This window comes from Macaca nemestrina, chromosome 7 (assembly GCF_043159975.1).
Source record: "Macaca nemestrina isolate mMacNem1 chromosome 7, mMacNem.hap1, whole genome shotgun sequence".
NCBI lineage: Eukaryota > Metazoa > Chordata > Mammalia > Primates > Cercopithecidae > Macaca > Macaca nemestrina.
Genome location: NC_092131.1, coordinates 40,563,714 through 40,589,173, shown reverse-complemented (window position 1 = coordinate 40,589,173; position 25,460 = coordinate 40,563,714). Strand labels below are relative to the sequence as shown.

The following is a 25,460-nucleotide window of genomic DNA, read 5'->3' as shown; positions in this document are numbered from 1 at the left end:
GGGACCAGCACAGAGCCAGCATGCGCACTCACTTTGGAAGGGTCGTAGTAATGCAGGAAAGCTGGATCCTTCCTCAGAACAAAGCGGCGCACCTTCCAGTTTTTCCTCTTGTGCCCCTGAGGCAAAGAAATGGTTCCAAGTTCATTGGTGATAGTTGCATGTCCCTCTCTCCTGCATCTATGCATGTAACAGCAAACCCCCAACAAGCCAGCCTGCTCCAATGGGACTACGTTCTAAAACCAGTCCGCAGGAAACCTAAGGATAGCAATGACATCTCACAGACCTCCCTGCCAACACCCCCACTCAATGACACTTTAGCAAAAACGCCATCACCTTAAGTCGGCAGAGCCAAAGACAGTCCATGCAGAAGGAAAAGGGACACACACCACTCAGGGCATAAAGGAGGACAAGGAGGCAGGAGGTGTCAGCTGGGCTGGGAGCACACAGGTAAACTTGAACCCAAGGGCACCAGCTAAGGGCCACGTCAGTCCAAAAACAAACCTTCAGCTGCATGTGTATTTGTCAGTCTACACATGTGCCTACATGTGCAGTAAAACCACTTTCACATTGCGCTTTAGGAAAAAAGCAAGTAATGATCAATTATATGATAAAACCTAAATGTGTAAGAAGCTGACATGTGCGTGTGTGTGTGTGTGTGTGCACGTGTGTGTGTGCGTGTGTGTGACTTTCTTTGACCTCACTGGGAGGGCTAAGGTTAGATCACAAACCTTAGCCCTCCTAGTCAGGAACACCCTCAGAGTCCCTCCCACACCCTCCTCAAGCTCCCCTAGGGGCCTCTTTTCCTCCCCTTGGGAAGGACTCCTATCAGGCCCAGCAGAAGCAGGGCCTTGGCGCAGACAGGCAGCGGTGGGGATGATAAGAATCTAAGAGCAGATGAGGATCCTGATATGCAAGAAGCAGGTGACAGCAACAGCACATGCTCCGAGTAATGATGGGAGTGGCGCCAAGCCATGTACGTGCCCTCTGTGCGGACACACACATTCGCATGGTATACAACATGTGCACAAACACGAGAGCCGTGCAAAATGTCTGCTTCACTTCCTGTGCCAAGGACAGGTGATTTTGTTCACAGAATACCGTTTTTGTTAGGCACAGGTAGGAATGCCACAGGACACGGCTTGCCTCTGGTTCAACACAGCTGCTCTTCCAAACACAGTTTAGGAGTAGTGGCCATGGCCAGGCTTTGAACACTGAGCCTTACCATGGAGAATCTGATCTTCAACCTACCGACATGGTAGAAAAAATTGTTTTTAGCTCAGAAAGTGTATCAAGGGGGTGTGCAGAATCTCACAAGGGAAGGCAGAGACCCCAGGATGCCCCAAGGAACAGAAGGCCAGCAAATGCAAAACCTCAAGCCGGTCAGCAATGCCTCCAAGACAAATATGTGAAGCTGGGCAATTCTGTAGAAGTTGTTTTTTGATGTTGTGATAATTATGTGTGTATAGTACAGTTTTCCTGAACAGCCCTTGTGTCTGGCACACGTGTGTGTGTGAGCGTGAGCATGTGCCTGTTCTTTGACTTGCTTCTGGGGGCTGGCTGGGCTCCTGCTTTCATAGATTCTGCTATAATTGGTGCCCTCCAGCAGCCTCAGCCCTTCCCTTCCTCTGTGCTCACTGCTGCCTCCCCTAAGCTTGAGAACTGTCCATCTCTCTTCCCTGCTCCAAAGCAGCCATACCTGCTTGGCCAGGTAGCCTTGTTTCACCACCATGCCACTTAACTCCACAGTGCTCAGGTTAATTTCTTCCTTGGGGCTTATCTTCTTTTTGTAGCTCTCAGCCTAGGGGGAAAGAGGGAACAAAGACTCTGCTATAGCAAATACCCAGGCCCAAGCTATGGCGGCTGTCAGAGGGGAAAGGAAATTCTTCAGGACAGAAACCTCATTCTGCATCAGGATGAAGTCGTCCCCCAAGCCCAAGGTCTCCTCCCGTGACTGTGGACCCCAGGCCCCCACTCTGTTGTATCTTCCTTAACCTTTGCCCTGGTGGCAAGAAGAACCCACTCCCCAACTTACAAAAGTATACAGGGCTGTAGAGTCATCCAGGAACTGCTCGGCCAGATCCCCAGAGCGAATGGCTCCCATGCTTCGGACACCCACCGGCCTGAGGAAGTTCTCCTCCATGAGCATGGAGGCCAGGGTCACCGCCTCCAGACGGCTGGCCACAAAGCTGTTGGAGATGAGCCAGTCCACCAGGGAGGAGCCTGGCCAAGGGCAGCACCAGTCAGGCAACAGGTAACGGACCAGCGTCCTTGGGGTGTGTGGCCAATGACCTCACTGACCTTAGCCCTCTGGGCAGCCTCAGGGCTCTACCCAAGAGCAGACTGAAGGCCATACCTGCTGCATAGAGCTGTGGCTGCACACCCACACGTGGCCATCTCAGGCCAGCCTGTTGCCCAGCAGGAAGCTCTGACCTCAATATAGGGTGGTCAAGCACACAGTTGAGCCCTGCATCACCATGTCCCAGGTTGACCGCCCAGCCCGGCCCTGGGGAACAGGCTCACCGAGGAAGGTCTTTTTGTAGGTGCTTCCCTGCTCCATGTTGGGGCTTGAACGGATTCCGGTGCTGCTATCATGCATCTTGTCCACAATGCGACTACACAGAAGGGAAGGCAAAGGAGAGGGAACCCTCGTCACGCTGGTAGGTACAAGGGAGGGTCCTGAGTCACTGCTAAGGGTATAAAGCAAGTGGCAAATGGTGTGACACACATCACAAAAAAAGGGGGTGTAGGAAAGCAGCCTTTTGCATGGCCAGAGTGATGCCATCTTGAAGTGAAGCCACTGTGATGATTGATTTTTGTTTTTTATTTTTTGTTTGTTTGTTTTTTGAGACAGAGTCTCGCTCTGTCACCCAGTCTGGAGTGCAGTGGTGTGATCTCGGCTCACTGTGACCTCTGCCTCCCAGGTTCAAGTGATTCTCCTGCCTCAGCCTCTGGAGCAGCTGGGATTACAGGCATGTGCCACCACGCCCGGCTAATTTTTGTAGTTTTAGTAGAGACGGGGTTTCACCATGTTGACCAGGCTGATCTCGAACTCCTGACCTTAAGTGATCTGCCCGCGTCGGCCTCCCAAAGTGCTGGGATTACAGATGTGAGCCACTGTGCCTGGCCTGATGATGGATGTTTGACTCCCGCATACCATGGTGTTCCCATAGCGCAACTCACCCCTCATAAAGATGTTTATCTAACTTCCCCAGAGGTCACAGGTTTCACAAGAAAGTCTGAGGCACGACTAGCTGCACATTTTCCCAAAAAAGCTTGCTATAGAAAGGATATTTTCTGGAGGACAAGTGTGGTGATTCACTGTCTCTTGGCCAGCAGAGACATCACTTCTGTTTGTAAGTCCCTATTAAATGCCTCTTTGTGAGAAACTGGATTTGTCAGCCTCTTTCTTCTGCCTCTCAGCTACCTTGTTCTTTGCAGGTAGGTCTGTTTATACCTCCTCACCACAGAAGGGGGTGTTCAGTTATGCATCAAAATTTGAGAGGCAGGATTTTCAGACATTTCTTTTCTTCTTCTTGCTTATCTAAATGTTCTAGTATTTCTATGCCAGACACATACTGCTTTTGTAGTAAAACCAAAGTGCTGTGACTTTTAACTTACAAACAAGAGTGTATGCTGGGCACAGTGGCTCACACCTATCATCCCAGTGTTTTGGGATACTGAGGTGGAAGGATCACTTGAGCCCAGGTGGTCAAGGCTGCAGTGAGCTATGATCGAGCCACTGCACTCCAGCCTGGGCAACAGATTGAGACCCTGTCCCAAAAAAAGAAAAACAAAAAAAGCCCCAAGGGTGCACAGTAGCCCACATGATTCTCTGTGATCCTCCTGCATTAAGTCCAAACCCCTTCAGCTACTTTTTGAACTATCTTTGAACCCACCTGCCTACCCACCCTTATCTGCAGCTGATCCTCCCTGCACCCACCAGTGTTCAGCAGCTCCCTAGACCCATAGGAGGTGTACAGTCAAGGTTTCAGCGCCTGGTGAGCCCAGGAATGGACTCATACATCTTTGATGGGTGTAACAGTTCTGTTGCCTGGGAGGTTGGTGGAGATTTACTGTGGTTTGAATGTTTATCCCAAAAATCATGTTGAAAATCCCCAATGTGGCAATATTGAGAGGTAATGCCTTTAAGAGGTGATTGGGTCATGGCGGCTCTGCCCTTGTGAATGGATTAATCCATTCATGGATTAACGGGTTAAATGAGTTAATGAATTATCATGGGAATGGGACTGGTGGCTTTATAAGAGGAACAGAGACTGCAGTAAGCATGTTAGCATGTTCAGCCCCCTCACTGTGTGATGCCCTGCACCACCTCAGGACTCTGCAGAGAGCTCCCATCAGCAAGAAGGCCCTCATCAGATGCAGCCCCTCAACCTTAGACTTCCCAGCCTCTATAATGATAAGAAATAAATCCCTCCTTATGAGTTACCCAATTTCAGGTATTCTGTTATAAGTAACAGAAAACAGACTAAGACAAGATTTTTAGGGAGCTGTGACGGAGGAGCCCTGAGCACCCTGGCTGAAATGGAATGGGGGTCTTGTGTCATGGAGGTGTGCAGAGGTGGCAGGAGCCACAAGAGATCCCACAGAAATGGGGCAGGTACGTAGGGCCACTCCCAAGCAGAGAAAATCATATACACAGGACAGGAACAGCTGAAGGCCCTGAAGCACTGTGGTAGCACCAGCCAGGCTATGAAGCAAGCACAGAGCCCCTCCAAGGGGCAGGGTGCCCTGCCCACCAAACACAGGCAGGAAAGGCTGCCACAGAGCCCGGCAAGCGGGCACTCACTGCAGGCTGATGTGCGGGGGCAGCTTGAAGGAGTTTCTCAGGCTGTGCAGCTGCTGGACCTTCCCCGGCTGCCCTGCGTGAATAGCCCCGGTTATCTCAAAGGCCCAGGCATCCCGCTCCTCTCGAGAACAGGCCTCCAGGAAGTACTCTGTGGATGTTTGAGTCTTCAGCTTAATGAGGAGCTGTGGGAAGAGACAGCCAGTCAGACCAGCACGCAGGCAGAGCAAGAGGACGCCAGGCAGCAAAAATGACGGGACCCCGGGAGAATCTAGGTGACAGTGACTGCCAAATGCCCTGAGCCCTCAGCCACACAGCAGGTGGTCTTTAAAGATTCACTTGGACACCTCCAGTGACAGGAAGCTCACGGCCTCACACGGCAGCCTTTCCCTTGTGGACAAGGCAGTTAGTGTAGGGCCTGCTTCCTGGACATGCTAGCTGTGTTCTCTCTTCTAGAACCACACAGATGAAGAGTCACCTCCTATGACAGCCCCTACACTGAAGAGAGAAATGCCCAGGCTTCAAAGTCAGACCCATCTGAACACAAACCCCAGCTCTGCCACTTGGCTGTGGACTCCCGGGAACATTAGGAAATGACAGGATATTAATGCCTACCTCGAATGGACTGTTAGTCATGCTCCCTTCCGTCCTCTTTCCTTGTGTCTGAGCATCAAGTCTTTCACACATTTCTCATAGGATATAGTTTCAGCTCCTTCCCATCCAGGTCACTTTGTTTTTTTTTGTTTTGTTTTGTTTTTTGTTTTTTTCTTGAGACGGAGTCTTGCTCTGTTGCCCAGGCTGGAGTGCAATGGTGCGATCTCAGCTCACTGCAACCTCCGGCTCCCAGGTTCAAGCGATTCTCCCGCCTCAGCCTAGGGAGCAGCTAGGATTACAGGCGCCCACCACCATGCCTGGCTAATTGTTGTATTTTTAGTAGAGACGAGGTTTCACCATGTTGGCCAGGCTGGTCTCGAACTACTGACCTCAGGTGATCTGCCCACCTCAGCCTCCCAAAGTGCTGGGATTACAGGCGTGAGCCACCGCGCCCAAACCCATCCAGGTCACTTTGTGCTACGTGTTCTACACTTGGTCAACATTCTCATAAATACAGTGCATGGAATGGAACACACAGCTCCAGGAGAAGTCTGAGCCCACTGGCTGTGGGCAGCTGCAGGGCACTGTAGACTCACTCAGTGCTGTCAGAAGAGAATCTTTTTCATGTAGGCCACTTCTCTATCTTTTAAGTGCACATTTATGGGATTTTTTTGGATCAATTGTGGGACTGATAGGAGACTATTAATCGGGTGGTAGGTGGATCCATCACTTCTGTTGGAAAACAGAAGCATTTTATTTCATTCTGAATCTGTTTTCCAAAGGATTCTCTCCCAACTTACTTTGCTTACAAACTTAGTCAACGTCCCTCATCCAAACTAAATGGTGAATAAGACATGGCTGGGCTGGGCGCGGTGGCTAACGCCTGTAATCCCAACACTTTGGGAGGCCGAGGAGGGCGGATCACGAGGTCAGGAGTTCAAGAGCAGCCTGGACAATGTGGTGAAACCCCGTCTCTACTAAAAATACAAAAATTAGCCCGGCGTGGTGGTGGGTGTCTGTAGTCCCAGCTACTCAGGAGGCTGAGGCAGAAGAATCACTTGAACCCGGCAGGCGGAGGTTGCAGTGAGCCAAGATCGCGCCCCTGCACTCTAACCTGAGTGACGGAGAGAGACTCTGTTTCAAAAAAAAAAAAAAAAAAAAAGACATGACTGGTTCGTGGTCCTAAAGAACACCACAGGCCGGGCTCAGTGGCTCACGCCTATAATCCCCAACACTTTGGGAGGCAGAGGTGGGTGGATCACTTGAGGTCAGGAGTTCAAGACCAGCCTGGCCAACATGGTGAAACCCCAACTCTACTAAAAATACAACAAGTAGCTGGGCGTGGTGCAAAATTGTGCCACTGAACTCCAGCCTGGGTGACAGAGTGAGACTCCATCTAAATAAAAACACACCCACCCACCACGGAGCTGCTCCTTCAGTAGTAGTAGCTTGACAGTGAGCTCATCACCACTGTAGAAGAACAGAGTTTAGCCAGCTTCCTGAACCCCTGTTGTCAGCCTGCAGTTCACCATTTCAATGAGCAGAATTTTAGGACACACTATAAAATTCCATGTAAAATTCTGACACTCTTTTTACACGTTCTCTAGTTTTAAAAAGTATGTGTGTATATATTTCATGATTTGTTCTTAGGGAATCTATTGGCTCCTCTTGATCTAGCCCAAGTACTCATGAACCAGGCAGGTGACAATTTGAGAATTTTATGTAGAATTTTTTCTTTTGAGTTAGGGTCTTGCTCTGCCTCCCAGGCTAGAGGGAAGTGACATGGTCATAGCTCACTGCAGCCTTGAGTTCCTGGGCTCAAGCGATCCACTTGCCTCAGGCTTCCAAAGTGTTAAGATAACAGGCATGAGCCACTGCACCCAGCTGTGTCTGGTCTTAAGATGCTAAAAGGAAGAGGATGCAGAGCCCATCTTTTCCCAGGCTCAGCATCCTCCAATGGTCCTATAGCTACTCCAGCAGAAAACTACCCCTGCCTGACTTCCCACTTTTATTCAGTGACACCTCCAAGCTTGCAATGGAAATAATGGAATGACATTTCATTTGTGCAGCCTCCTAGGCTGGAATGATACTCGATGCCTCCTTTTCCCTTGTCCTCAACAGCCAGTCAGTCACCAAGTCCTGTTGACATTTCTTTCATAATGACTTCTCCTGTTCGTTTCTTCTTTTTGCTTTATTTAATGCCTAGATTATTTTAATAGCTCCTTTTGTTTTTTATTTGAGAAAAATATGAATTTACAGAAGAGTACAGAGGTAAACATAACAAATGCCAGTAAACCCACCACCCAGAATTAACCATCATTAATATTTTCTTATACTTAGAAGATTCCTTGGCCGGGCGCGGTGGCTCAAGCCTGTAATCCCAGCACTTTGGGAGGCCGAGACGGGTGGATCACGAGGTCAGGAGTTCGAGACCATCCTGGCTAACACGGTGAAACCCCGTCTCTACTAAAAAATACAAAAAACTAGCTGGGCGAGGTGGCGGGCGCCTGTAGTCCCGGCTACTCGGGAGGCTGAGGCCGGAGTATGGCGTAAAAACCCGGGAGGCAGAGCTTGCAGTGAGCTGAGATCCGGCCACTGCACTCCAGCCTGGGCGACACAGCGAGACTCCGTCTCAAAAAAAAAAAAAAAGAAATTAGAAGATTCCTTAATTGACCTCATTTGTCTTCAGTCTTTTTCTCTCCTGAACACGGCAAGTGTAGGAGAGTCAAAGAAGAAAAACATGATAAGAAAGAAAATGGTGAGATTCCTTTCTATGGACCTAGAAATCTTATTAGTAACTGAGCTAAAACTAGTTCTTCCTTTTATTCTTTCTACACTTTTTTTTTTTTCTCTGAGACAGAGTTTCACTCTGTCACCCAGACTACAGTGCAGTGGCACAATCATAGCTCACTGTAGTCTTGGACTTCTGGGTTCAAGTGATCCTCCTGCCTCAGCCTCCAAAGTTGCTGGGACTACCAACACCTGCCAACATGCCCATCTAATTTTTTTTTTAAGAGATAGGGTCTCACTATGTTGTCCAGGCAGGTCTTGGACTCCTGGGCTCAAGCTATCTTTCCATCTTGGCCTCCTGAAATGATGGCATTACAGGCATGAGCCACTGTGCCAGGCCTACATTTTTGTTTCTCTGAGATGTAGTCTCGCTGTGTTGCCCAGGCTGGTCTCAAACTCCTGGGCTTGAGTGATTCTCCCACCTCAGCCTCCTGAGCAGCTAGAATTACAGCCTTCATTTTAGTCTTTCTAAGAGAGTTTTCTTTTTTCTTTTTTTTCTTTTTTTTTTTTTTGAGACAGCGTCTCACTCTGTCACCTAGGCTGGAGTGTAATGGCATGATCTCAGCTCACTGCGACCGCCATCTCCTGGGTGGGAGCAATTCTCCTGCCTCGGCCTCCTGAGTAGCTGGGACTACAGGTGCCTGCCACCACACCCAGCTAATTTTTGTATTTTTAGTAGAGACAGTGTTTCACCATGTTGGCCAGGCTGGTCTTGAACTCCTGACCTCAGGTGATCCGCCAGCCTCGGCCTCCCAAAGTGCTGGAATTACAGGCATGAACCATTGCGCCTGGCCTCTAAGAGAGTTTTCATCAGACCATGCTCTCACTCAAAATCTTCAATGGCTCTCCATTACCTCCATCTGGCCCTAACCAAACTCCTATCACTCCTTTAGTGAACATTCCCCTTTGACCACACTGTAGGCCCTTCTCCCCAGAAGCCACACCCTCCTCTCTCCATGCATACTTTTCTTACTTTTACTCGAGACATTCTACCTGTCCAGAATGACCGCCTCTCTCCTTGTTCCATCTTTGCCCACATCTCTATTCCTGAAGCTTTGCCTGACCCAGCCTGAAACATCTTTTTCCTCTTCAGGGATGAAGGGTTCTCTGCAGCTCCTGATAGCTGTGGCATCACTGGAATGCCAAATGTTTTTCAATTAACCACTTGCTTTCCCAATAAAATGAGCAACTCTGTGAAGAAACAATCTTACCATTTTCTTCCTTGATTCCTCCATGCCTTGCAAATTTCTTGGCACATAATGGGCCCTTGATAAATAATTTATTGGGAGTTTTTTTTTTTTTTTTTTTTTTTTTTTTGAGGAGTCTCGTTCTGTTGTCCAGGCTGGAGTGCAGTGGCGTGATCTCGGCTCACTGCAAACTCCGCCTCCCAGGGTCAATCTATTCTCCTGTCTCAGCCTCCCAAGTAGCTGGGATTACAGGCCACTGCAACCATGCTCAGCTAATTTTTGTATTTTTAGTAGAGATGGGGTTTCACCATGTCGGCCAGGCTGGTCTCAAACTCCTCACCTCAAGCAATCTGCCCATCTCGGCCTCTCAAAGTGTTGGGATTACAGGTGGGAGCCACTACGCCCAGCCTAGACTTTTTTAATGGTAGGGTTGAAGCCACCCCTTACTTCTGGAACACAGACCCTTCAGGGAATGAAAGCCATCATAGTGAATGAAGCCATCATAGTGAACCCCAAGATAGCAGTAATTACTCACATTGGTGTGGTGCCTGCCTCCCAGCCCACACAGTGCTCTAATACACCATGACCTTCATGGTCCTCACCACAACCATGTGAGACACTCAGGGGTAATTATTTAATCCCATTTTATAGATGAGGAACGAAGGCTCAGAGAGGTTTAGCTACTTGTCCAAGCTCACATACCTGGTAGGTGGCGGAGCCAGGATTTGAATCCAAGTTTTTAAATTCTCACTCTGAGCTCTTCCTCCTACCCAGACCACTTTCCCAAAGAGGCCAGAGGTGGGAAGGCTGTGGAACAGAGAGGAGTTGGACAGCAGGAGCTGTCACTTACAGGTCGGTTTTCATACTCCAGGCAGGGGCAGGTGATGGTGCAGCCATCCAAGAAGATCCGGCCCTTGGGAGGGGTCACTCTCCGACCCCCCTCAAGCTTGTAGTACACCAGCGTGTTCTGCCGAAGGATGAACCATCGCGCCTTCCAGTTGTGGACAATGTGGCCCTGTGGACAGACAAGAAAGCCCTGAGGTGAGGTGGCCAAGGGGAGGGGATGGTGTTCAGGGAGGGGTGTCCGGTGGCACAGGTAACCAGACTGTGCCGTGGAAGTGACTCTCCAAGGAAGACAGCAGGATTTGTGTCTGGATCTCTTTTGAGTATGTAGCAAAGACCTTTGGCACTGACCTTCTAGTTCCTATTTGGCCATTTTTCTGGTTATAAACCTTGAAAGAAACTACAAAGTAAAAAGAAGAGAAAAATCACTCACCTGTAATCCTACTGCTAGGAGACAGCCATTGCTAACCTACTGTATTTCCTTCCAGTCTTTTTTCCTTTTAGTTTTTGCCTTCTGGTTTTTTTAAAAAATTAAGATTATTTTAAATATAGTTTTATTTTCTAGTTTTTTTTTTTTTTTTTTTTTTTTTTTTTTTTTTTTTTTTTAATTCTTGTTTTATAGACAAGGTCTCAAAAGAGACAGGCTGGAGTACAGTGGCATGACCTCAGCTTACTGCAGCCTCCCCTTCCTGGACTCAAGTGATTCTCCCACCTCAGCTTCCCAGGTGGCTGGGACTATAGGCGTGTGCCACCACATCTGGCTAATTTTTACATTTTTGTGTAGAGACAAGGTCTCACTATGTTCCCCAGGCTGGTCTTGAAGAACTCCTGGGCTTCTGTGATCCTCTCACCTTGGCCTCCCAAAGTGCTAGGATTACATACATGAGCCACCATGCCTGGTCCCTGTTTTGTGTGGCCTTGCTGAGCATCTTCTGACACCATTAAATTTCTGTAAAACATATTTTTAATGACGATTATGTGGATACATAGTTTACATGCCAACTTCTATTGTTCGTAACTGAGGTTGTTCCATTTTTTTCACTATTCTGTAATGAATATCCTTGCATGTAAATTTTGACCTGCATCTGTTTTTTTCCTTTGGATATACTCGTAGAAAGAATATTACTAGTGAAATGATGTGGGCAATATGAGGCCATGTATAGTCTCCCAGTGCTAAGGACTCTGACAGTCTTACCTAGCCAGGTGTGGCAGGTATAAAGAAAAGGGTAGTTTAGGTGGTTCTCAGGTGGCAGGCATAAAGAGAAGGGTAGTTTAGGTGGTTCTCAGGTGGCAGGCATAAAGAGAAGGGTAGTTTAGGTGGTTCTCAGGTGGCAGGCATAAAGAGAAGGGTAGTTTAGGTGGTTCTCAGGTGGCAGTCACATAGAGAAGGGTAGTTTAGGTGGTTCTCAGGTGGCAGGCATAAAGAGAAGGTAGTTTAGGTGGTTCTCACGTGGGTGGTAGAGCCAACGGACAGAACAGTCAGGTGAATATGGAGAGCCTATTTCTAGAACAGACCAGTGGATAGGGAAATGTCTTCTGAGGGATCAGGAAAGAATGAGTTTAGTACACAGTCATGAAAGCACCTTCCTGGGATATTTCCAAAGCCCAGCTTAGGGCTAGGTTCTAACCAACAGAGGTGCTTTACCTGAATCAAAGTCCGTTGCCCCAATTTACTCATGTCCTTGCCTAGCACGGATTCATATCAAAGGCCCTTTTAGTTCTCAGTTTCTGGTGCTATGATTCTATTCCACACTCAGCACGTACTAAGAGCTGTTAGAGAGTCAAAAATTGTAGAAGGAATCGTCTGCATCGAAGTTATTTGTGCATATAACTGAGCTTTGTGAGCACTGACTTGAACCCAAACAGAATTTACTGCTACAACTAAGTAAGACTTATAACACAGCCAATCTGACAAGAGTTTATTAACATGTCTCAGTGTTGTTATGCTACGTGATGATCACTCTTTCCATGAGAGGGCTTGTGCAGCCCAGTGGAACTGCACATTTTTGCTGTCTTCACTTTGTTCCTTACTTACATCCACATGTAATATGGGCACTGACAGTTTTACCTTACACAAGCAGACATGTTTAAAGAAACAAAAAGATTTGTCTTTGACTTCTCAGCTATTGGGGTTCTCTACTGCTCTGCACATAGCCCAGCCTCAGGTCCCCATTTCCTGTGACCACCAACCCCCAACTGCAGGGGTCCCGGGGCAGCACTAGCAGGACTGCTCTGGGACATCTGGGTGCTTCCGATTCCAAGGCAGTAAACTGCTGGCACCCAAGGCTGTAGCTTGAAGGGAGAGGAGAATGCAGTTAAGTTCATGGCATGTGGACTGGTGGGAGGTGGAGTAGAGGAGAGGGCAAAAGAATCTTAGGGCTGAGCACGGTGGTTCACACCTGTAATCCCAGCACTTTGGGAGGCCAAGGTAGGAGGATCACTTGAGACCAGGAGTTTGAGACTAGCCTGGGCAGCATAGTGAAATGCCATCTCTACAAGAAAAAATTAAAAATTAGCTGGGCATGGTGGCACACATCTGTAGTCCCAGCTACTTGGGAGGCTGAGGAGGGACAATCATTTAAACCCAGGAGTTTGAGGCTACAGTGAGCTATGATCACACCACAGCACTCCCACCTGGGTGACAGAGCAAGATTCTGCCTCTTAAAAAAAAAAAAAGGCCGGGCGCGGTGGCTCAAGCCTGTAATCCCAGCACTTTGGGAGGCCGAGACGGGTGGATCACGAGGTCAGAGACCATCCTGGCTAACATGGTGAAACCCCGTCTCTACTAAAAAATACAAAAAACTAGCCGGGCGAGGTGGCGGGTGCCTGTAGTCCCAGCTACTCGGGAGGCTGAGGCAGGAGAATGGCGTAAACCCGGGAGGCGGAGCTTGCAGTGAGCTGAGATCTGGCCACTGCACTCCAGCCTGGACCACAAAGCGAGACTCCGTCTCAAAAAAAAAAAAAAAAAAAAAAAAGTGGTATGGGATGAACTGTGTGCCTGTGTGCCTCCAAAATTCATATGTTGAATGCCTAGCCCCAGTACCTGAGACTGGGAATGTATTTGGAGATATTTTCCCTTTAAAGAGGGAATTAAATTAAAATGGGGTCATTAGGATAGGCCTTAATCCAATCTGACTAGAGTCTTTATAAGAAAAGGAGATTTAGATTGGGTGCGGTGGCTCAGGCCTGTAATCCCAGGAATTTGGGAGGCTGAGGCAGAAGGATTGCTTGAGCCCAGGAGTTTGAGGCCAGCCTGAGCAACATAGTGAGAACCCCATCTCTATTAATAAAAATAAATAAATAAATAAAAATTAGCCAGACGTGGTGGCACATGCCTGCAGTCTGAGCTACTTGGGAGGCTGAGGTAGGAGGATTGCTGGGACCCAGGAGGTTAATGCTACAGTGAACCAAGATCACGCCACTACACTCCAGCCTGGGCAACAGAGTGAGTCCCTGTCTCTAAAACAACAACAATAATAATAATTTTAAAAAGAAGAGGAGATTTGGACACACGGAGAGCTCACACAGAGGAAAGACCACTGAGGACACAGTGAGGAGGTGCCATCTGCAAGCCAAGGAGAGAGAGGCCTCAGAAGAAACCAAACTGCTGGTACCTTGATATTGGACTTCTAACATGCAGAACCATGAGAAATAAATCTCAGTTGTTTAAGTCACCTATTCTGTGATATTTAGCTATAGCAGCCCTCACAAACTAATACGACAGGGAAAGGAAGGAGACTAGTGATATAAGAGGAGAAAAGTGCAACCAACAGATATTGGGCAGAAAACACAAATACAGGCCAGTGCGGTGGCTCACGCCTGTAATCCCAACATTTTGGGAGGCCAAGGTGGGCAGATCACCCAACTCCTGAGGTCAGGAGTTAGAGAGCAGTCTGGCCAACATGGTGAAATGCTGTTTCTGCTAAAAATATAAAAATTAGCTGGGCATGGTGGCACGTGCCTATAATCCCAGCTACTCAAGAGTCTGAGGCAGAAGAATCACTTGAACTCAGGAGGCGGAGGTTACAGTGAGCCAAGATGACAGTGCCACTGCACTCCAGCCTGGGTGACAAAGGAAGAGTCCATCTCAAACAACAAAAACAACAACAACAATACAGAGATGTTATACTTTCCTGGACGAAATGTTACACTTCCCAGAGTCCCTTCCACTTAAGGAAGTTTCTGTCAGTTCCACGCATGGGGCATTGATGTATTTTTTTTACTTGACATTTTTTTATTTTTAATTTTTGTGGGTACATAGCAAGTATATATATATTTATGGGGTACATGAGATGTTTTGATACAGGTATACATTGCATAATAATCACATTATGGAGAATGGGGTACCCATCCCCTCAGGCATTTATCCTTTGTGTTACAAACAATCCAATAATACTCTTTCAGTTATTTTAAAATGTACAATTAAGTTATTATTGACTATAGTCACCCTGTTGTGCTATTAAATAGTAGGTCTTTCTCATTCTTTCTAATTAATTTTTTTGTACCCATTAACAATTCCCACCTCCCCTGCAGCCCCTCACCCACCCTTCCCAGCCTTTGGTAACCATCCTTCTGCTCTCTAAGTCCATGAGTTCAATTGTTTTGATTTTTGGAGCCCGCAAATAAGTGAGAACATGCGATATTTGTCTTTCTGTGCCTGGCTTATTTCATTTAACATAATGACCTCCAGTTTCATCCACATTGTTGCAAATGACAGGATCTCATTCTTTTTCATGGCTGAATAGTATTCCACTGTGTATATGTACCACGTTTTCTTTATTCATTCATGTGTTGGAGGACACAGGTTGCTTCCAATTTTGGTTATTGTAAACAGTGCTGCAACAAACATGGGTGTGCGGATATCTTTCAATATTCTGATTTCCTTTCTTTTGGGTATATAGCCAGCAGTGGAATTGCTGGATCACATGGTAGCTCTATTTATATATTTTTTTTGAGGAACCTCTAAATTGTTCTGCATAGTGGTTGTACTAATTTCCATTCTCATCAACAGTGTGTGAGGGGTTCCCTTTTCTCCACATCCTCACCAGCATTTGTGTTTGCCTGTCTTTTGGATAAAAGTTATTTTAACTGGGGTGAGATGATATCCCATTGTAGTTTTTTTGATTTGCATTTCTCTGATAATCAATAGTGTTGAGCACTTTTTCATAGACCTTTTTGCCATTTGTATGTCTTCTTTAGAGAAATATCTATTCAAATCTTTTGCTCATTTTGCACTGATGCGTGTTAGACGGCAGTCAAACATGGAAAAACAAGATATTTTGGCAAGGACAGTAGCAGAAGAGCAGATCGTTCTGATACCCAGACCCAGAGTTATCAGGGACAGGTGGCAAACAGTGTCAGCAGTGATGCTTCCAAGAGAAACATCTTCCAACAGAAATGACACCAACCTGGTACTGTGGGTGTTTTTGTCTGACTGTATGGTCCCCGGCTCTATAGCATCCCAGCCAAATATTCTCTGACCTGTCAAATATTCCCAAGTTTTTATATGTCCTCCAAGAAATCCCTTCTGTTCAAAGTCACTAGAGTGGAATGTGTTATAAGCAACTGAGAATCCTAACTGATAGCAAAGGAGAGAAGTCTGAGGAGAAAAACTGATGACAAAAGATGTACTATGTAGGCAAGAAATTCAAAGAAGCTGGTGGCCCTCATGAAAATGTTCATATCTACTTTCAGTGTTCAAAAATACCACTTTGGGGATCTCTGTTAAGTAAATAATCTAGAATATGAGACTGGGTGCAGTGGCTCGCGCCTATAATCCCAGCACTTTGGGAGGCCAAGGAGAGAGGATCGCCTGAGCCTAGGAGTTCAAGACCAGTCTGGGCCCTATAGTGAGAAGTCATCTCTACAAAAAAACACAAAATTAGCTGGGTGTGTTGGCACACTCCTGTAGTCTCAGCTACTCAAGAGGCTGAGGTGGGAGGATCACTTGAGCCTGGGAAGTCAAGGCTGTAACAAGCTGTGATTGCACTACCACACTCTAGCCTGGGCAACACAGTGAGACTGCCAAAAAAATTTTTGAAAGAATATAATATAGATTATAGAAAAGGTTGTATGTATTGACACTTATAGAAACACTGCTGACAATAATGAAAAAATGAAAAATAATCTAAATGTATATGGTAACAATGTAGTGCATGGTGTAGCCACAGTGCAAGCATTCCAATCCTAAGAGATGGTAGGCCACTGGCCCAGCCTTCAAGGTCAGACTCAGCAGTCTAAAGCACCAAGAATAGGTGGCAATGTCTTTGACATGATCAAAGCACTTTTACTCATATTACTTCGCATGACACCTAAAAAAAATCTAGTAGCCACACGCAGCTGTAGTCTCAGCTACTCAGGAGGCTGAGGCAGGAGGATTCCCCGAGCCTAAAAGTTCAAGTCCAGTCTGGGCAACATAATGAGACCCTAAACAAAACTAAACAACAAACCTCTAGTAGTAGTATTTTAGAAAATACTTCTAAATATTTAAAATTTCGAGCTCAGTGTGGTGATTCGCACCTGTAATCCCAGCACTTTGGGATGCTAAGATGGGAGGATCACTTGAGCCTAGGACTTCAAGACCAGCTTGGACAACATAGCAAGACCTACTCTCTACGAATAATAAAAAAATTAGTCAGGTGTGGTGACATGTACTTGTGGTCCCAGCCACTCAGGAGGCTGAGGTGGGAGGGTCATTTGAGCCTGGGAGGTCGAGGCTGCAGTAAGCTATGATCACACCACTGCACTCCATCCTGGGCAACAGAGTGAGACCCCATCTCAGAAAAAAATGTATAGTACATAAGTATTTCTAATACTTAAGTATTTCCTGTAGTTTAGAAAATTTCTGGAGGGGTACCCCAGAAATGTAAACAATGTTCACCTCTAAGGAGTAAGACTGGATACAGAGTAATAAGAATGGTGGCCAGGTACGGTGGCTCATGCCTGTAATCCCAGAACTTTGGGAGGCCAAGGCAGGTGGGTCACCTGAGGTCAGAAGTTCAAGACCACCCTGGCCAACATGGCGAAACCAAGTCTCTACTAAGAATACAAAATTAGCCAGGTGTGGTGGCAGGCACCTGTAATCCCAGCTACTCAGGAGGCTGAGGCAGGAGAATTGCTTGAATCTTGGAAGTGGAGGTTGCAGTGAGCCAAGATTGCGCTCCAGCATGGGTGACAGAGCGAGACTCCATCTCAAAAAGAAAAAAGAAAAAAAAAGAATAGAAACTTGTTTTCATTTTACATCCTTGAGTACTGTTTTAGTTTGTTTACTAGTATGAATGCATTATTTTTATCATGAAAAATTGCATTTAAATTTAAATACACAAAAATCCTGAGGAGATGATTAGGGAAAACATTCATTCATTCATTTAATAATCAATTATTAATACTATGGCACCAAGGCAAAGATGAACAAGACTCTGTCCTAATCCAGTGGGGAAGATAGACACTTACCCCACCCAGTATGAAAAGTTCCAGGACAGATGACTGGCGTGGCCTCAGTGATCCCCTCTTTCTGGTGTTCACGCCCTTGCGTAGCCTCTTTCCACATTTTACTAGGGTTCGTCTGTGTGGCTAATATGGCAGAGTGATGGTATCCCAATTCTGACATTAGGCTATAAAGGTCTTCTGAGGCATCTTATTGGCATTCTCTCTCTTTCTCCCTTTGCCTCTCTCTTTCCCTCTCTCTGATTATTTGCTATGAGAAAAGCTAGCTGCCATATCCTAAGCAGCCCGATTGAGAGGTGAGGAACCAAGGCCTCCAGCCAACAGCCATGTAGATGAGCTTAGAATTGGACCCTACAGTCAGTCAAGCCTTCAGGTGACCGTCACTCTTGGCTGCAGCCTCACGAGAGACCCTGAGCCAGTCTTGCAGCTATGCTGTTACTGGATATCTGATGCTTACAAACAGTGAGATGACAAATCTTGCTGTTTTAAGAAGCTTGGCCGGATGAGGTGGCTCACGCCTGTAATCCCAGCACTTTGGTAGGCTGAGGGCGGGTAGATCACTTGAAGTCAGGAGTTTGAGACCAGACTGGCCAACATGGTGAAACCCCGTCTCTACTAAAAATTCAAAAATTAGCTAGGTGTGGTGGTGGGTGCCTGTAGTCCCAGATAGTCAGGAGGCTGAGGCATGAGAATCACTTGAACCCGGGAGGAGGAGGTTGCAGTGAGCTAAGATGGCGCCACTGCACTCCAGCCTCGGTGAAAGAGCAAAACTCTATCTCAAAAAAAAAAAAAAAAAGCTAAATTTTGGGATAATTTGTTACACAGCAATCAATAATTAATATTGGGCATGATACAAACCCCAAGGAGGAGCTCAGGAGAGGCTGAGGTGGAGTTAGGCACATTCCCAGGAGTGATACTGGGGCTCAGTCTTTCTGGTTGTGTGGAGTTAGGCAGGTCAGGAAGGCAAGGAAGGGTGAGCATAGGACCCCTGCCACTTTGAGGAAACTCCCTGTAGTTCTATATGGCTTGGACTCCATAGGGGAGGTGATGAGGACCAAGTCAGCAAGGGCTTCAGGTTCTGTGCCACAAAGTTTGATCTTCAAGGGGAGTCCTTGAAGGATTTTAAGCAGAAAGACAGCAAGCTTACGTTCTCATATTAAACAGATCACTCCAAACACAGCAGCAGAACAAAATAGTCAAAGGAAGCAGGCGCAACTGGAGTGGGGTGCTCAGCTGGAGGTTGCTGGAATAGTCCATGAACCTGGCAGGAAAGCAGCACCAGTTCTGCTCTGCAGATAAACCACACCATGCACAGAGTGGTCCAAAACCACCAGGCAAAGTGAGTCACAGGCCAATAACACAATGGTACGCTGAAGAAGAACCCAGGCCTCTCTCCACCTGGACACTTGTCCCTGGGCAGAGAGTAGCCTCTCTCTTAGGTTTCTTGTCTGTAATCAGCTGGCTGGAGCCAGAGGCCAGCTGAAGCAGGGGGTGCTTGGAGTTCCCTAGATCCCTTTTGGAGGGAAGGACAAGGGGCCCATAAGCTGGAATGGCACCTCAGGGAAGGGCTTACGAGACACAAAATGTCACAGCTGGAGAGACCCTAGGAAAAAGCCTCCTCTATTCCTTAACCTTATTACTATTACATTTTTGAGACGGAGTCTTGCACTGTCGCCCGAGCTGGGGTGCAGTGGCACGATCTCAGCTCACTGCAACCTCTGCCTCCCAGATTCAAGCAATTCTCCTGCCTCAGCCTCCCGAGTAGTTGGGATTTGAGGCACCTGCCACCACACCTGGCTAATTTTTTGTATTTTTAGTAGAGATGGGGTTTCACTATTTTGGCTTAGGCTGGTCTCGAACTCCTAACCTCGTGATCTGCCTGCCTCGGCCTCCTAAAATGCTGGGACTACAGGCATAAGCCACCACACCCGGCCCCAACCTTATTTTTTAAAATTAAAAAAAAAAATATTTTTGAGGCAGGGTCTCATTTGGTTGCCCAGGCCAGAGTGCAGTGGCATGATCACAGCTCACTGCAGCCTCAAACCCCTGGGCTCAAGTGATCCTCCCACTTCAGCCTCCCAAGCAGCTGGGACTATAAGCGAGCACCACCATGCCTGGCTAATTATTTTATTTTTTGTAGAAATGAGTTCTCATTTTGTTGCCTAGGCTGTTCTCGAACTCCTGGCCTCAAGCAATCCTCCCACTTTGGCCTCCCACAGTGTTGGGATTATAGGTGTGAGCCACCACACCCAGCAGACCCCTAACTTTAAAGATAAGGAAACAGAGGCCCAGAAAGGTCTTGCCCAAGGCTCTATAACCCTGAGAAAAGCAGAGATGCCAGCTGGGCCCAGTGGTGTGTACTTGTAGTCCCAGCTACTCGGGAGGCTGAGGCGGGAGGATTACTTGAGCCTGGGAGGTCGAGGCTGCAGTGAGCCCTGCTGATGCCACTGTACTCCAGGTTGGGAAACAAAGTGAGATCCTGTCTAAACAAAATAAATAAATAACAGCAGGGTGTGGTGACTCACACATCTAATCTCAGCACTCTGGGAGGCCAAGGCCAGAGGATCACTTGAGCCAGGAGTTTGAGACCAACCTGGGGAATAGAATGAGACCTCATCTCTACAAAAATACAAAATAAAAATAACTCTTTGTTACAAAGCTTTTACAGAGCTTTACAACAAAGGATAGAGCCCTACACATAAAATTTCTAGGCCAGAGCATGTTCACATTGCAATGCTATTCACAATATGAGCCCGGCAGGAACGCCTGGCAGTGCTTCTGCCTCTTCTCCCAGGAAAAGCACTGCTGCTCAAGGCTCATCCCCCACTTCCTTCCCCTGACTCCCCTGAGAGCCAGGCCCAATGAGCTTCCCTGCATTTTGCCTGGAACTCTGCTTCTTTCTTGTCTGGGCGGGATTAAGAGCCAACTCTATCGTGTCCCTGCCTGTCTCTGGCTTCACCTTCACCGGTGATGACTGCTTTGCACTCTGGCTTCCAGCTCAGGCCCTGCCCCACCTCTGAGCTCTTAACTCTCCTAAGACTATGGAATTCCCCTGCCACAGCCTGCAACTTCTCCAGTGGACATAGGGACTGCTATTGCCATCTAAGAGGAAAGGGGATATGGGGGGTTGAAAAAGTTGGGATTGCTCAGCAAGCTGGGACCACAACAGGGGTTCTGGGGCCACATCCTTCGCCCTGCAGGGAGGGGTGTGGCTTCTGCTTGCCTCAGGGTCAGGTTCCATCCCAGTCCTTGGGTTTGGCTGGAATGAGCTCTAAGTATTTCAGCCAAGCCCCATCTTTTCCAAGGGCTTATGGGGACCAGACCTGTTGACTCTCCTCATTTTCTGCACCCTGGATTCCCTAACCAGGCCACTCAGAAGAGAACTCCCATCCTTCTCCTGGCGATATCCTGGGAGCTCTGTGGCTCTGCCCTTAGCCCTCCTCTGGCTCTCGGCGTGGTGAAGGTGGTAGGGAATGATGGAAGGTAAACCCCAGGAACAGGAGGAGGCCCCCAAAACTCCCAAAGCTCTGTCAGGAGGATCTGTCTCCATGTTAACTCCCTCCACAGGCCTTACCAGGGCCCAGCCATCAACGATGCCAACCAAAAGTCCCATGCCCAGCTCTCACTCTCCCTCCCACCTCCCAAGCTGCAGTTAAACAGGAGATCAGGACGATGGAAGCTCCCCATGTGTAGTCTCTCTGAGGTGCAGCCACCTCCACATGCTGCGAGAAACCGGCCTATCAGTTCAGCCACAGTGGCAAGTGGGCGTGGCGCTTTGTACTGTGCTATCCAGTCTGACCCTTGATCTGGCATCAGCTTCTACCCTCCTTGCTTACTGTTTCCAGCAAACAGCCACAGCTCTCCTGTATCGAATAACGTGCAACATCATGTGTACACATTTTGTGGGGAAAATGAAAGAGATCCAAGACTTTAGGACTGATCCAGCCATGCCGGGAGGCAATGAAAGGAAGGGCCCCTCATCCCTCTTCATTCCCCTCTCAAAGCTGAAAACTCAGTAGAAGAACCAGAAAGCTCAGCCCTGGATTTATATGTCTCTTTGCTATGCCATCATGGCAGTATAAATGGTTAGTGTTAACGTCATTGTTCAAATTGTGCTCCGTGTGGTGGCTCATGCTGTTATCCCAGCACTTTGGGAGACTAAGGTGGGTAGATCACTTAAACCTGGGAGTTCAAGACCTGCCTGGGAAACACGGCGAAACCCTGTCTCTACAAACAAATACAAAAATTAGCTGGGCATAGTAGTGGCATAGTAGTGGACACCTGTAGTCCCAGCCACTCGGGAAGCTGAGGTGAGAGGATCACCTGAGCCTGGGAAGTCGAGGCTGTGGCGAGCCAGGATTGTGCCACTGCACTCCAGCCTGGGTGACCCCGTCTCAAAAAAAAAAAAAAAAAAAAAAAAGGTCAAATTAGGAAAAAATTTTGAAATAACAAACTTCCTTTTGCAACTGCTCTTTTGTTCATCTTCTACCTTAATCCCAGGCACCGAGTTTTCTGTTTGCACTCGTGCTTGCCCTGGGGGTGGTGGGGAAGGACTGAGGAGGGAAAGTCAGAACATGCAGTTCCAGTCCCAGCTATTACTGGCTCTGGAGCTCTGGGCAAGCTACTTCATCTTTCTGACCCTGTTTCCCCATCTGCAATAGAGTGATGTCAATACCCACCGTGTATGGCACTCGGGAGGCAGGAAAAGGTTTGGGTCAACCTGAGTGGGTCTGATCCCGATCCTGGCTCCACCACCCACTGCCTCCACCACCCTGAGCAAGTTCCCTAACTCCTCTGGCCTTCGTTTTTCCCCTTGATGAAAGGGGGGCAGTTAGGTACCACTGACCCCATAGGGCTGCTGAGAGGATGACAGGAGACAATGTCCAGGGCTGGCCAACAGTAAGTGCTTAAAACACATAGTAGCATTACTCCTTCTTAACAGGTTGTAAATTATAGAGCACGCCTATGTTATCTTAGTAAATTTTATTTAAATATCATACCATTCATAATATTTTAACAAGTTTTAATTAAGACACACGCTTCGGTACCCCTGCCCCGGCTCCATATTGCGCTAACCAAGTGGAATTCTCCTCCTGGCCTGTGCGCGCAGCCGCTGCTCATCCCGCGTCCCCTCGGACATGCAGCTCTGCCCATCAGGGCCACAGGCAGCCCGGTCCCACCATGGGGGTTGGGGATGCGGACGAGAATATGCCCGTTCCGGGGCCCGCGTCTGGCCCCTCTCTAGGGAGCCGCGTCGGCGGGGCCCCACCCGGCCAATGTCCCGAGGCTCGTACGCGCACTCACCCTCTTGACCAGGAAGCCCTCCTTGAGCACGCCATCCTCCATGTCGCCGCCCGCACGCCAGGGCCACCCCAGGTGCGCCGTCCCCGCGCTTCGCGCTCCTCGGCACCCGCGCGGCCCGCGCAGTCAGCGGCCACGGCGCCCAGGAAGCAGCTCCGACGCGGTTGGGCGACGCCTCCCTGGCCCGTGTCCAGAGCCTGAGGCCCCGGGGCAGGAAGTCAGACCAGGTCGGGATTTCTGACGTGACGTTTCCACCCAAACGTGCTCCAGGGTCGGTGGTTGGTCCTCCAGGTACAGAGCGGCCAGCCCCGCCCTATCCAGGTGCGCCCCGTGCCCCTCACTGTTCCAGTCTCTCTGCTCAGCGTCCTTCTCCAGGTGCTTCCCGGGCACTTAGCACATTGCCCTCAAGGAACGCTTATCGAATTGAACATAACCGAAAGGACCCCAAGATTTGGAGCCATTCCTGTGCTCATTGGAAGTAGGAGATGGGACAGTGGGTGAGCCGAAACTGGTTTGGGAACTTTATCCTGGCCTCTGATGGGGGCAGAGAAGACCTCTCAGTAACAGGAAGGTCACAGTTTTAAGGAGGCAGGCACAGTCTACAGGGCCCCCTGTCCCCAAGATATACCCCGCTCCCTCAAAAAAGATGAAGCCAAAAATTCCATCATTAAGGACAAAATTTAAGGGGCCGCCAAGGAGTCCAGTAATCTAGATAAATTATATATACAGAGAGATGATAGGTTTTTTGTTTTTTTGTTTGTTTTTAGAGACAGGGTCTTTCTCTGTCACCCAGGCTGGAGTGCAGTGGTGTGATCATAGCTCACTGCAGCCTTAAACTCTGGGCTTAAGATCCTCCCGCCTCAGCTCCCCAAGTAGCTGGGACTACAAGAGTGCACCACCAGGCCTGGCTGGTTTATTTTTATTTTTTGTAGAGATGGGGTGTTGCTATGTTGCCCAGGCTGGTCTTAACTCCTGGCCTCAAGCAATCCTCCTGCCTGGGCTTCCCAAAGTGCTGGGATTACAGGCAAGAGCCACCATGTAAGACCTAGAAAAAATAATATTTTAATGCATTTTTAAAAAATCAAAATTAATGTCAGAAAATCCACGATGAACAAAATGCTAACATTTTAAATAGATAGGATCAACAACAATGTTCTATCAGGTCATATTGGTGCCTAGAACAAAAGGAAACATCAGTACAGTAGTACTGATTGTGTCTAGCAATCCTTGGAACACAGTCACACTTTTTTTTTTATATTTATTGATAATTATAGAGACAGGGTCTCACTGTATTTTAGCCCAGGCTGGTCTCGAACTCCTGGGCTCAAGCAGTCCTCCTGCCTCAGCCTCCCAAAGTGCTGGGATTGTGGGCGTGAGTCATGGGGCCGGCCCACATTATTTGTGCTCCAGTTTGAAGGGCCCTGTCAGGACTCCACCAGGCGTGGGAAAGGCCCTCAGATGCCTGTAAGGGAAGAGAAGGTGTAGAGAGGAAGAAGGTGAACCAGCTTGTGGAAGGTGGGGGGTGCCTTTCAGAACCAGACTGAAGCCAGCTCCCAGGCCAGTCCCTGCCCTGGAGCTCTGGACACAATGCTGCTTCTACGTGTCTGTAGTAGACATAGTACTTACCCCCAACCCCACTCCCACCTGCAGGCCCCAAGGAAAGCTCACAGGGTCTGGGCCACTGCGTGCCAGCCCAACAGCCCACTCTAGCCTTCTGCACTAACTGGCCTTCAGACTTCCCAGGAAGCCCCAAAGCAGTGGGGCTTCCATTCTGATTCAGAATGAGCATCGGCTTGTCACCTTCTGAAGCCAGGCCTGTAATAGTAGGTGCTAGGTTTTATCTAATGCACAACCCCATGAGGTGTTTATTATATCATTTTCCAGTCAAGGAAACTGAAGCTCCAAGCAGTTAAGTAACTTGCCCAAGGTTACACAGCTCCAGGGCATTGCAAGTCTTGCCCCTTAGGAATTGTCCCAGCTCTGAAACCTAGCTGGGCTGAAAGCCAGGACTTGACAGGTTGAGCTGGAAAGTTCTCATCCTCTTCGACTCTAACTGTGGTCTGTCCATCTCCTTCCTCAAAGAGGCTGTCTTGGCCCCACCCAGACACCATCTTCTGAGGCTTAGAAGAGGTGGCATTTTCTTTGGCAGGAGGGGTTCTTGAATGAATTCACAGAAATGGGAATGGGAGAAAGATGGATACCCTCTCCTGGCAGGGAAGTTAAGGCACACCTAGAACCGGCTTCCTGTCCTAGGAAACCCCTGGTCCAGCCCACCCTATCTGACTCACTGGATTTGGGGTATGAGTCATACCCCTTCCTTCCCCAGGCTGTGGTGGCTGAGCCACCAGCCCACCAGGGAACCATGATGACATAAGCCCAACTCACCCATAGGGAAGAGGATGGAGACAGAAGGAAGCAGACAGCAGTAAACAGCCGGGGGAGGGGGCAGGGACGAGAAAGAAGCTTTCAGAGAGACACCCCTCCTCTCCCTCTTA

At 48.2% G+C, this 25,460-nt stretch overlaps 1 protein-coding gene across 3 annotated transcripts in view; it reads right to left on the bottom strand.

The window, feature by feature from the left end:
• The window catches only part of LOC105472857 (pleckstrin 2), a 28,331-nt gene extending 5,233 nt beyond the window's left edge, over positions 1–23,098 (bottom strand). Inside the window, exons 1-7 of one of the 3 annotated variants that reach the window (XM_011726403.3) lie at positions 22,969–23,098; positions 10,226–10,390; positions 4,808–4,989; positions 2,521–2,612; positions 2,033–2,220; positions 1,697–1,798; positions 33–116 (exon numbers count right to left, since the gene is read on the bottom strand). In XM_011726403.3, the coding sequence (XP_011724705.1) occupies positions 33–116; positions 1,697–1,798; positions 2,033–2,220; positions 2,521–2,612; positions 4,808–4,989; positions 10,226–10,390; positions 22,969–23,010 (855 nt within the window). In that variant the 5' untranslated portion in view covers positions 23,011–23,098. Of the gene's footprint in view, positions 1–32; positions 117–1,696; positions 1,799–2,032; positions 2,221–2,520; positions 2,613–4,807; positions 4,990–5,419; positions 5,688–10,225; positions 10,391–22,968 lie in introns of those variants that run through there. The other 2 variants (XR_011625259.1, XM_011726404.3) reach the window with 2 other exon arrangements.
• Between the last annotated feature and the right edge of the window lie 2,362 nt (positions 23,099–25,460).